At 58.4% G+C, this 12,346-nt stretch overlaps 3 protein-coding genes across 3 annotated transcripts; all 3 read right to left on the reverse strand.

Moving 5' to 3' along the window:
• Positions 1–299: 299 nt before the first annotated feature.
• Positions 300–4,024, reverse strand: MFIFM68171_02864 (Histone deacetylation protein Rxt3-domain-containing protein; the record flags this gene model as incomplete). Its single annotated transcript, XM_071058286.1, has 2 exons — positions 300–1,782; positions 1,827–4,024. 2 exons carry the CDS (start codon positions 4,022–4,024, stop codon positions 300–302), a joined length of 3,681 nt encoding a protein of 1,226 aa, XP_070914387.1.
• A 1,593-nt stretch (positions 4,025–5,617) lies between these two features.
• MFIFM68171_02865 (tripeptidyl-peptidase II) lies at positions 5,618–7,448 on the reverse strand (the record flags this gene model as incomplete). The annotated part of the gene is made up of 3 exons (XM_071058287.1): positions 5,618–6,543; positions 6,610–6,878; positions 6,943–7,448. The coding sequence occupies 3 exons, from the start codon at positions 7,446–7,448 to the stop codon at positions 5,618–5,620; spliced, it is 1,701 nt and encodes a 566-aa protein (XP_070914388.1).
• A 918-nt stretch (positions 7,449–8,366) lies between these two features.
• HXT5_1 (hexose transporter hxt5) lies at positions 8,367–10,261 on the reverse strand (the record flags this gene model as incomplete). The annotated part of the gene is made up of 4 exons (XM_071058288.1): positions 8,367–8,779; positions 8,847–9,874; positions 9,933–10,181; positions 10,245–10,261. The coding sequence occupies 4 exons, from the start codon at positions 10,259–10,261 to the stop codon at positions 8,367–8,369; spliced, it is 1,707 nt and encodes a 568-aa protein (XP_070914389.1).
• Between the last annotated feature and the right edge of the window lie 2,085 nt (positions 10,262–12,346).

The raw sequence follows: 12,346 nt of genomic DNA on the forward strand, positions 1-12,346 counted from the left end.
TGTATTGTAGCTGTACGATATTGTTGTTAAGCCGCCGCAACCATACAAAAAGCATACAAGAATCTGCAACCCCACAAAGCTGCGCATGCTCGGGCTATCGCCATAGTCACAGCTAGAACTGGACCCAGGTCATACAATCCCCCACAAGCTTTACACGACAAGGGCGTAAAGCGAAAAAAAGAAAAGAAAAGAAAAAGAAAAAGCCAAACGTATAGTATGGTATCGAGTACAGCACAACAAAACCTTTGGTAGACTAATTCTAGTACAATCCGATCCGTAGAAGCATGTAGCGACACTCTTCACGCCTCGGCAGCAGCCGGCTTGGCTTCCACCATGTTAGCCGCATCCGCTTCGCCATCCTCTTTCGCCTCTCCGCCATTCTCTTTGATTGCATCTTCCTTTCCGGCAGCCTCCTTTTCAGCAGCAGCAGACCCATTCTCTTCCTCCTGCCGCGGCTCCTGCACCTCCATTTTATCGCTGCCCTTCACATCGTGATCCCGTTCACTCCCTTGCCGCTGTTGCCTGTCCCCGCCGACCCCCGGGCCGCGATTCTCCTTGTCCCCCTCGCTAGGCGGCTTACTGCTCGCCGTCGCACTAGACTGCTTCCACCACCCGCCGGGGAGTATCTCGCCGTGCTGCTTCTCCCCGACCCCGTTCTCCCTACCGGTTTTATTACCATTAGCACCCCCGCCAACCGCGACATCTCCGTTCTGTGCCCCCCCGGCCCAAGCAGGCGTGAGCGCCACCTCCCTCAGCGCCTTGCGTATCCTCTCGCGCCGTACCTTGCCCCGGAGCCGGTTCTGCGACTCACCGCCATTGACCACCCACCGCAGCCCGATAATCATGAAGCTGATCCCGTCGTGCACGGCCCGCTGCCGGGACCCTTCCCCAACGCCGTCGCCATCCCCCACGGCTCCCCCAAACTCCCTGCTCTTGATCCCGAACCTCGTCGAGGAAGCATACTTCTCCAGGCGCGGGAGGATCAGCAGCGTGACGTGCAGGTCGCGATTCGCCGGCACCTGCATGGGCCCGCCCTTGGGCGGCTCCGTCAGCACCATCAAGTTGCTGCTGCCGTTGCTAGGGTTCGATTGCTGGGCCGTCCCGCCCACCCCCTTGACGTCCGACACGCTATACCCCTCATCCAGCCCCAGCATACTGACATCCACCTCCTCCGGCCACTCGCCCCTGATCCAGCCGGCATGGATGCATGCCGCGATGACGTCCGAGTCGTCCGTGTACACGTCCGTACCCCACAGCGCGCGCCTGGACGTGATCTCCTCACGCGCCGCAGGAGTCAAATGCTCCTTGCCGATCTTCATCGTCAGGGTGCAGTTCTCTTTGCCCTCGATCAGATCCCACGGCAGCGGCTTTGGCGTGGATGAGTACCCGGTGCGAGGGGGACGGCCAGTACGCGGGTCCTGCAGACGAGCTCGTTTGAGAATGGGCTCGTACACGACGTCGCCGAGATGGGCTCGCGGCCGGTCAGCGACGCTGTCCAAGACTGCTTTGGACGAAACAATTTGCCGCGGTTTCTGCATAATGACGGGAGATGGGCTACGTGGGGGTGGTACGGGCCTAGCGTTAGAGTTGTTGGCGATGGACCGGGGCGCTGCATGATGATGATAGGCGCCGGACAGTTCCTTGGCTAGGGCCGATGTTGGTGAGGGAACGGGCGTCGAGCCTTTGACACCTTTGAAAGAAGCGCTGCCTGAAACAGCCGGTGACGGTATCTGGTCCAGGGGGTGATGAGGGTGGTGATGGTGATGGTGATGACTAGAGATTCTGTTAGACCCGTACGACACACATGGGGAACGGGTAACGCGTACTGGTGATGGTGGTGAGCATGCGACTTGGCCTTTTTCGCACGATTCCCTATGGGCGTCTGCCTGCCTGTGCTGCCCTCGTCTTCCCTTGCGTCCTCTTCTTTCGGCTTTCTACGCTTTCCGCGGCTCGTCTGCTTGACCATCTCGGCGCTCGACTCCTGCGGTGCTCCCTCCAAATCATCGCGACGAAGCAGGCTAGAAGGACCGTACGAAAGCTGTGCTCCGGTGGGGATCGGGCTTGATATTGTACCAACGCCGCTGCCAATCCCCGAAAACATGCGTCCGAACTCGCTCTTGATCCCCGGTTCACCAGCTGGACCGGCGAGCTGGGGCTGGGCTCCTTGTACAGCTTGCGGGAGGGGGGAAATGCGGCCCTTGCGGTTGATCTCCTGAATCCCCAGTAGGTTCCGTTGGTGCCCATGTGGTGTGCTCAACTCCTCCATGGCTCGACTCCGGGGTGCGTCGTACATCGAAGGTCCGATGTTAGCGTAGGCGACTGACGGTGGAGGAACCGCAGCCTCCTCCCGGCTACGCGGCGGCGGCGGCGGCTGTTGGGATCGGTCAAGGTGCATCATATTCATGCGCTGTCGGTCTGGAGAATCATAAGACTGAGGGTGTCCTGGGCCCGACGGGGAGATGCCGTGCTGGTGATGTGGGTGCGACGGTGGTAGATGGCGATCAACTGGCGCCGATCCATACGGATGCGGTCCGTTGTAATGGGGTGCCGTCGTCGGCGGGTAATCTTGATGTCTCGGGAGGTGCATAGCAGGATCGTAAGGGGCCCGCGCCGGCTCATACCCAGGTCTTGACCAGTGGCTTTGGTCCCTAGCGTCTGCTGGCCCCATGCCGTAGGGCGACGCCCTCTGCTCCATCTGCCGTGCGTACTCTTGTTGATGCATCCCGTGCGGCCGTGACGGGTCCACTCCAGACATGACCATTTCCCGACGCTCCCTTTCGCGAAAATCCATTTCCCGCTCCTGCCTCTCTCGCTCCTGCCTCTCTCGCTCCTGCCTCTCCCGTTCCTGCCTCTCCCGTTCTTGCCTCTCCCGCTCCCGCTCCCGCTCCCGCTCCCGCTCCCGCTGCTGCCGCTCCCGTTCCTGACGCTCTCTCTCCGAGAGGTATCTCTGCTCTTCATACTGCATCACCCTAATCGGACGTTCCGGGTTGTATTCTTCGGATTGTCGAGGCTCTTCCCGATGCCCGTACATCTCAGCTGGCGTCCTGCCAGCCTCCACCGGGCGTGGTGGCGCGGCGCCCGGGTATCCCTTCGGTGGGCTAATGGGCCGCAGGGGCGCCGTGCTTCCAGCCATCCGTCCAGACTCTCTGTTTTGTTCCCCCACAGGCAGCGGTGGCCCCCTTTGAGAATATGCCTGCGGCGTTCCGTACCGTTGCATCTCGGGAGTCGAAGCATAGGCGGGCGGTGTCGCAGCGGCGGCTGCTCTCGGGTCCCGACTCTCGTACACCCTGTGGTGCTCGGGGGTCTGCGGCCGTCGGTAAGAAGCGTAGTCGGACACAGTTGTCGGGTGCATTCTAGGAGACGCGTGCACGGACTGGCTGTAGGACGGTCCAGGGGCCGTTGAGGCCGCAGGAGGATACTGTTGGGGCGCGGCTGGTTCCCTCGTAGGGGGAGGACCACCCAGCATCGAAGAAATCGACATGCTGCTGCCAGAGCTCCCGGTTCTGGGCAGCGTCTCCAATGCGGGCAACTCGCGTCCCCTTGGGAATGCGGTAGGGGGGCCAACCGAGACTGGCGGCGGACGCGGCTGTGGCAGGCCATAGGGTCCGCCTAGCGAAGGGGCACCCAGCCCTTGGCCCTGCTGCTGCTGCTGCTGTTGCTGTTGTTGTTGCTGTTGTTGTTGTTGCTGCTGCTGCTGTTGTTGTTGGTGTTGTTGGTGTTGCTGGGGGGGCGAGGTGGGTGGCGGCATCCCGCGAGTCATGGTGGGTCCCGACGTTATGGAGGACGTGCTTTGGTGTCGAGAATGCGTTGTCGGCGGCATCGAGCCGGGCCCGGGTTCAGCAGGGTACTGTCGGGACGAGGGATAGTAAGGCGGCGGGTCGGACGGCTTCCGCGTGTGCACTTCGGAATACGGAGCGGCTGTCGACGGGGGATGTGACGGCGCGGGTGGGAAGGACGGGCGACTGAACGGCGAGGCGGCGTTCCGCGAAAACGGGAGTTGGGGTGGCGGTTGCCTCGGGTCCATGGCGCACGACTCTGGTTGCCCGAAACAATCCTTTGTTTGTGCCCGAAATTTTTTCTATGCAGTGACTGGTTCGGCCTGTCTCGAGCGAGCAGGGCACTGGATCGCGAGTCGACGGCTCAAGACACACGGAAGGGTGTTGAGACGCGTCGCGTTGGGCGAGGCGAGCAGCCTGTCGGCGTGAATCTCAGGCTTTGACTTTGGCAAGGAGGAATGAGAGCCAGCGCCAAACCGCGCGAAGCATGATAAATTTTGCGCCCTGTCTTTTTGTCTTGGCCTGGGAAGAGGGAAGGTTGGATCAGCCGACATGCAGATTTGGTTCCGCAATCCGACCCAGCTCTAGATGGCCCGAGCTTGGTGTGCCCAAAGGAAAGGCCCCTGGCCTTGATTGGACGATTGGCGGTTGCACGGACCGGGGAGGGGGCGCGAGAAAAAAAGAGCCGGGCGAGCAGGGATTTGGGGTTGGGACTAGCGGTGTTTGACAGCAGGGGGCTTTGACGCCAACGGCGCTGGATCGTTGATGACAGCCCTTTTATTCTTTTTCTTTTCTTTTCTTTGTTTTTTCTTTTTTTTTCCCTCTTTTTTTCGGTATCAAGATTGCTCCCAACCACCCACCAGGGACGCCCAGGCACAGGTTCCGTAGATGTTCAAGGTTTCATGCCCAATCTCCGATTGGGACAGAGCCCACAGAACAACGTCCTTGAGCGAGGAGCTGCCTTGGCGCAGAACGAAACTGTGAGCTGGGAAGACCCCGGCATGACAAAAAGAGGTGAGTCGCGGCGGCAGATGCAAAACCAGAGCGGGACATAGTACGGTCCATACCCAGTGTAACGTTCTGTTGGAGGCTGCGACACCGACTTTGGGGAACTGGACTGGGACAGATTGGCGCATGAGCGGCAAGTGCGGGGTCCTTGCGGAAGGACCCCGAGGCCATCGAAGCTCACAATAATCGCTACGTAACGCCGGGTCAGTCCGGCAACAGAACGAGCCGATGTCAAGCTGCCCTGGGACGGGAGGACAGGTGGTTGCACACAGTTGCACGCAATTCTTATCGTGCATCTACATGTTTTTGTGTCACCCGTTGGAAAATGGCAATGTTGCTTTACTTGGTTGGCGGACGGGGCGAGAGCAGCCGCAGCCACATTCACACATCCCGGTTTGGTGTACAGCACCTCGACAGGGAGAAAGACTCTGTTCGACGTTGGAGGAAACCAGCGGGGCGGGGTTCCTGTAGCATGGGGCCACCGCCGGCTTGTTCCCGCGGCGCGCCGTCAGCCAGGGCGAGCCAGCCCCGCTACGTAACACCGCTGGCATTGGGATTTCGGCCTCGGCATCCTTCAAATTTCGAAAGATGACACACCCCAGGCCCCGCCAAATGACAGCATTCCTCCGACCAACGAGCTACTTTGGCCATTGCTCGCCGCCATACCTCAGGTATGCAAATGCAAAGTCAGAGTGACAACCCAGAGTGACAACCCAAAGCTACCTGAACGGGCTCGAGCTAGCGCGTTGGTCACAAAGCGTCCTTGCTAGTGATGACATCCAATTATTGCAAGTATCTAGCACAGGCCATCATTAAGATTAAGATTAGCTTCCTCAGGCGTTCGGAACCCCCGGCGCCGCAATCCCGAGCAGCGCATCGAATTTTGGCGTGCCCAGCCCCGTCACCGGGTCCCACCCAACCGTGGCATCCCACCGGGCGCCATTCCGGAACTCCTTCCTCTCTCTGCAGCCGGACCCGGCCCCGTCCACAATGTCAGTAAACGCGGCAGAGTTGTTGTACAGCCACGGGTTGAGGAAGCCGAGGGACGGCTGGCCCAGCGTCTTCCTCGCCGCGTTCAGCAGGATCACCATGCCGGCGACCACGGGCGCGGATGCGCTAGTGCCCGCCACGAGCTGGTGTTGCCCTTTGTCGATGACGGCAAAGTTAGACGCCTGCGCCGACACGTCCGGAATGCCACGGCCTGACCGGTTGAAGTATGCCGAGTATCTGTCGCCAATCTTCCCGAGATATTGAGACACCACATCCCTCTGCCACGTGGGTTGCTCGTAGTAGCTGCTGAAGCCGCCACTGGAGAAAGTCACGGCCTTTTCGGGGCCCGTTCCCGTCGTCCCCCCCACGGCTGTCACCCAAGGGCAACCGGCCGGAAATGTGGGCTCAAAGTGGGTGGAATTGTCCGTGTTGCGGATGCAAGAGTTACCGGGTCCCGAGTCACCAGACGCAAACAGTACCGAGACGCCGCGGGCACCCAGCTGCATAAACATGTTGCACACCTTTAGTGCATAGTCTCGCGGCACCGACTGCTCCTCCTCCCCATACGAGACCGAGATGGCCTGGGGGAGCGCCGAGTCCGGCACCCTCGTCATGTATGTCAACCATTCGAGATAAGGTTCGTTGGTGCCAGGTGGGGTGGGTTGGTCTGCCGTCGGTATCAATGGCCCACGCCCGCTCGTGCTGTACTCGAGGATGGGGATGGGGTGGCTGATGCCGAGGATATACTGGATGTCGAGGTTCGCCTCGGCTGTTGGGTGTCAGTGCCCTCGCATGGACGGTTGCGGAGGAAGCATGACAGGAAAAAGGATCTCACTACTGTCATCAAGGCTGGTCTGGTCGTCCAAGCCCCCGTTCACGAGCTCAACACTAAAGTTCTGGCCCTGCGCTGCGGGGACATAGCGCTCTTCGAACAGCTGCAAGTCGGAATATCGAGCGTACTCTTCAAGAAACGAGCAAAAGGCAATCTTGTTTTCGGTACCTCCAGATGGCCTGTACTTGATGTTGTATAGCGACTTGAGACAATCCGGCGTGACGGAACCGTTGCATGCAGGAGTGTGCGCCGCAGCAGCAAGGTTGGCTTTGCTATTCGGGGCAGGAGCCGTAACCACTGTCAGATGCGAGGCGAATCGTTTCAAAAATGCCCGACTTGCGCGCACCGAGCTGTCCGAACCGAGTGGTGGGCTGCACGAGATCGACGTGGGCGGCGACCTCGTCTGGCACGCTGTACGAGAGAGTCCGAAGCTTGGGGCCGCCGCCTTCCGAGTACTCGTACCAGCCGAAGCCCGCGTCAAGCAGACCATTGGCGGTCCGCACCGTGGTCCCAAAGGAGACCATGTCATTGTCCACCCATGGTTGGATGCCGTGCCCGCGCAGCCATCTCCCGACAACCGAGATCGCAGCGGCCGACGGTGCAGTATACGACATCACCTCGTCGCGTGTCATGTGCAGGCCATAGTTTGGATGGCCAGGCGTAGACATCTCGAGCACTGCCTGCTCCAACGCGGCGGACCGCTGCTGCTTGAGGGCGACGCGGAGCAAAACGACCTCATCTTCGGATGCCTTACTGACCTCCACCCAATCCTTGGGGACCGCTGCGAGTCTATCCATGACACGGGCCGACGCCGCTGCCACGAATAGGAGATGCCACAGCATGGTTGAGGCAACTGTGTTCGGCGGCCAAGGTCCTTGTCGAAATTAGTCAACCGGCTTAGGCAGGTTGAGGTGTTGTCAACGGCTCCAAGGACGTCAAGTCACCTCTGGCCGCCTTCCGCGTGTAGAGGCCACGCAACTCCTCCCAAGTACTCCAAGACCGCACAGATGGCTGGAAAGAGCACTCGGACGGTAGGTATGTACCCGAACGCGGCCCGCACCGATCCACCTTGTGGCGCCCTGCCGCACTGTTCCGGCGCTTGTGTCGTAAGTGAACCGTGTGCGACGATGATAGGGAAAAGGTCTTGCGTATGCGCCTCCCTCTCCGCGACGCGACGCATTCCGTCATGTGTGCCAGGGCTTATCGGCATGTGCTTGCTTGCGGCATCCGGTCCGGCCGCCTTAGCGCGTTTCTGCCAGTCAATCTCTTCGGTCTCCCTCGCGAGCGTTGGAATTCCCAGATCTCACGACGCGGGATAATCCGCACGAACGAATACGGGCATTTCTTATCCTACGCCTATAGCCCGTGCATCCTTCAGGGGTGATCAAGGGAGAGAGCTCGTTCGGGCCAAAAGTCCCATCGTACAACGGCAGCCAACCGCGTCACAGCCATTTTAATGTCACGTCTATCAGGATCCTGCGTATCGTGCAACTCCGCAGAGATGGGAAGTTTAACAGATGGATGTAATAATACCATCTCATTGCGCAATTAAAACAATCGACCAGGTTAGATGGAAAGGGTTGGAATCCATCCGCTTCCAGTAGGGGGGCCGACTTTTTCCTCGGTGCAAACTACTCATGTGTTGTGTAATTCCAACTACAGAAACAACAAAAACCATCCAATACCAGAAACAATAATATACCTATAGCATGATACATTCCTACCAGGGAGAACAGCCCGGTTCCACTCCAATATGACATTCAAACCGCCCTCTCAATCTTCTCGTCACGCGCAAGCCCCGAGTCATTCGACGCCTTCTTCTCAATTCCACCATCCTCAACAGCCCTACTGGGCCGCCCGCTCGGCACGGCCGTAGTCCGGTCATCCACGTCCTCTTCACCATGAGCCACTGCAGTACTCGTCCTCCTCTTGAAGAAGTCGTCGTCCCTCTGGAGACGGCTGACGTAGCCGGGGGGCATCCACTTCTTTGATGTCCAGGGTTTGAGCGCGGGCTGGCCGTACATGAGGTCGACGTTCTCCAGGCTGAGGCTGACCGACTCGTAGAGGAAGAAATACGTCAAGAGGCCGGCCGCGATGTTGGTGCCGACAAAGACGTAGCCGTAGGCGTATCCAATACCGTCTGTTGCGAGGGGCGTGAGGAAGGAGATCATGACTGTCCGACAACGCGTTAGTGTTGGGTTTTCTCAGAGTACGATGAAGAAGGGCCTGGGTAAGCTTACAGTTCCCCAGCCAGTTCGATGCCGTTGCAAGTGAGGCCTGCTTAGCACGCGTGCGCAAAGGGAAGGTCTCGCCAATGACGACCCAGCAGATGGGGCCCCATGTGACGGCGAACGAGGCGATGAACATGGAGGCTGAAACGATCATGATGATGCCCGACGTGCTGTTGTTCTCGGGGTTCAGGGCGGTGCCCATCGAGGCGAACACAGCCAGCCAGGCGGCCTGCCAGGCGGCGCCGATGAGCAGCGGCCAGCGCCGGCCGTAGCGCTCGACCACGTAGAGGCCGTAGAAGGTCATGCCCACGTTGATGGCGCCCAAGATGAGCTGCGTGCGGATCGGATCATCGATGCCGGCCGACTCGAAGATCGTGGCACCGTAGTAGAAGAAGTAGTTGACGCCGGTCCACTGCTGCAGAAAGTGGATGGACATCCCCAGGGCGGTGCGGTACACCTGCTTGGGCACGCCGTTCTTCCTGGGCACGAAGCATTCCATCCAGGTACCGACCCCGACGGAACGCTCTTTCTCAAGGATCTCGCGCATCTCGTTCATATCGTTCTCGACAAGTGCATTCGTCGGATTGTTCTTCAAGCCGCGCAGACGGGCCATGGCCATGCGCGCGCCGTCCCAGTCAGACCGCGCGGCGAGCCATCGGGGCGATTCCGGCACAAAGAGCACGCCGAGGCCAAGCGGCACGGAGAAGGCGATGCCTAGGCCGACGACAATACGCCACGACGCTGCCGAGTACTCAATGCTCCGCACGCCATAGTTGACGCAATTCGATATGAGGATGCCGAAGGTGATCATGAGTTGGTAACTGGCTACCACGGCACCACGAATCTCGCGCGGCGAGGATTCCGACTGGAACATGGGCACACCGACCGAGAGGTTTCCTATACCGAGTCCGGCGACGAAGCGGCCCATCATCATGTGCACCCAGCTGTTCATGGCCGTTATTTGGATGACGTTTCCAATCACGAAAACGATGACGCCGAAGCTGAGGCTCTTTCTACGTCCCCACCAGTCGGCGGTGCTTGAAGACGGGTCAGTCACTAGGGGTTCCGGTCTCGTTAGAGGGATTGGAGACCTACTATGACGCGGTGAGAGCTCCAAGCAGCGTGCCAATACTCATGAGCGATACCAGCAGCGATTGGATGATTGGCTCAAACTCTCTTCCGTCTGGCGTGTCATTCTGGCCGAAGCGGTTCCTGAAGTCTTCGAACAGCAACATGCCCGATATCTGACCCGTGTCGTAACCAAACAAGAAGCCCCCTATCGAGGTGACAACCCCGAGTAGCAAGGCCTCGGCGCCGCAGTCGGCGCCATTGATGCGGATGGACCTGCGGATGGCGTGTTGGTTGACAATGTTTTCGACCAGGCTAAGGGGCACAAGTTTGACTCACTTCTTCCCGAGAAGCATCCCGACAGGATATTACTGACTTGCAGTGGCACTCGGATCGCGTGTTCGTCTGATAGGAAACCCACTATACAAACGGGGGGTAGGGTAGCGTTGGGGACGTTGATCGTAAACTCATTGTTCGCGGGTCATTTATACCGAACAAACGAGTCGCCGTTCTCAGCACCAATGATGTCACGGCCATTGCACAAAAGCATTGGAGCCATGCCTGGAAGTTGTATTGATCCGTCAGCCGTAGCGTAATGCGTCCCACGAACAAGAACAAGAACAAGGGGCCTGAGAAGGGGGCCTGTTCCTTCTGGGGGAGCGGCCAATGGGGTCTGCCAAGATGGCGCGCAGTGACGCAACTCCACCACTGTTGGCCCATGGAAAATCCGGGGGTGGCGCTCTTGATTTCTGGGCGTCGTCAGCATAACTGACGTTCCAGCTCCCCTCATAGCCAAGAGCTCGGGCGAGCGTCATTGGTCACGCGACACTGCATCGCGGTACTCGGGACGGTCTCCAAAACTCTTGAGCACATCTGCATCGTTGCATGGTGTCTCGGTTGGGTGCAGATTGAGACTACCTTATGGAACAGCCGCGAGCCACAGTAAACTCCCCAGGTAGTAATGAACGCCCGCGAAGAAGTGTAGAAAGCCAAATAATGGCTATATATTATTCTCCATGTGCTGAGTGAGACATGACCTGGAGCGGGAATATGTCTCTAGCAAGAGGATTGATACCCGTATCCTGGGCCGGGGGGTATGAGCCGTTAAATTAGAAGGTGAAGCGTATATTGTATTGTGGTTTAGTTCAGGTTCTTTGCAGCCATGATTTGTGCGTTTCGCTGGGCTACCCTGATCGGCTTTTCGGACCTCTTCCATTGCCGGCCGGTCGGTGGCGTTCGTCCGGGAAAGCTCTCACGGATATCGACATTGCGCTATCGCTCGATCGTAACCTGTGTTCATTGTAGTGTGAGTGGGTAGGATGGACCTTTCCTTTCACGCGACTGGGTACCTGGATTCCGATCGCCAGACGCGCTTCGGGTTGGCTGGGAACCGTCTATAGGCCTACCCTTGGTTCGGCAAGACAGGGGAAACCGTTTGCAGCAATTCCTTCAATTGGGTACTTGAATCCGTTATTTGAGTTCCTCGGATCCGGATTGTGCAAGCCGACGTCGTCGGTGAGCGGGTTGTACAGGGAACTGGCAAAGGGGTTATGTAACTGGTTGATCGCTCCCTTGATCGAATACGGGTACCTGAATTTGCCGTAGTTTAATCGAGCGCGATCGCGATGGTTGCGAGGTGGTTGTCGATAATACTGGGTACCTGGATTCGCCAGTATCGCGACGATCAACGCCTCCTGAGCTTGATCGCTGCGTTGATTGAATCGTGGCAGCGATAATCTCGATGGAAATGAAGCGATAAGTCACTACTTTGCAGTCGCAGCTACCATTTGATGCAGGAAGGGCCGTATACTGGGGTCAGGGCAATGGTAACTGAATTGATGGTTCTTGGTGGAGGAGCAGTGCCTGGTATCTCAAAAGATATCCCAAACGCGGGGCAGAGCCAAAGCCACCATACGATCTACACTCCACCTCTCTAATCTAACAACCCATTACCCCTGGCTTAGGATACGGGTAGCATTCAGGGGTTCCTTCACTCTTATTCCTCCCTGTTTGCCCGCCACTCCTTCACACGACTTTGCTGGAACTGGACAAGTTAGACCTAGGTGCATCACCTGACTCTTTGCGTTGTTGTATTGGCCAGTTGCTGTAAGAATGCCTCGGTAGAAAACGTTGACATGCAGGTTCCTTTTTTGTAAAGGGTGCCTAGGACTGGAGAAGCAGCACACAAAGCCTCTTCTCTAAGCCTCGTCGCATATTCCTTGCGGGAGAACACCAGACCCTGTGCTCTGCAGTGTCAAGTTGGCTCACTTGCGAGCTCCGTCGGACAAGTATCCCTAGAGAGTATCCTCAACCGACGCATATGCCCTTCTTGAGTTGAATGCTTCCTCCCGCGAACCTCGTTTCGACCGCCGCCAGGATCTCGTCATTCCTCAAGCCGGCGTCTCAAAAGTACGAACAAAGGATAGCCAAGACCGGAAGCA

This window comes from Madurella fahalii, assembly GCF_045866475.1.
Source record: "Madurella fahalii IFM 68171 DNA, scaffold_2, whole genome shotgun sequence".
Classification (NCBI taxonomy): domain Eukaryota; kingdom Fungi; phylum Ascomycota; class Sordariomycetes; order Sordariales; genus Madurella; species Madurella fahalii.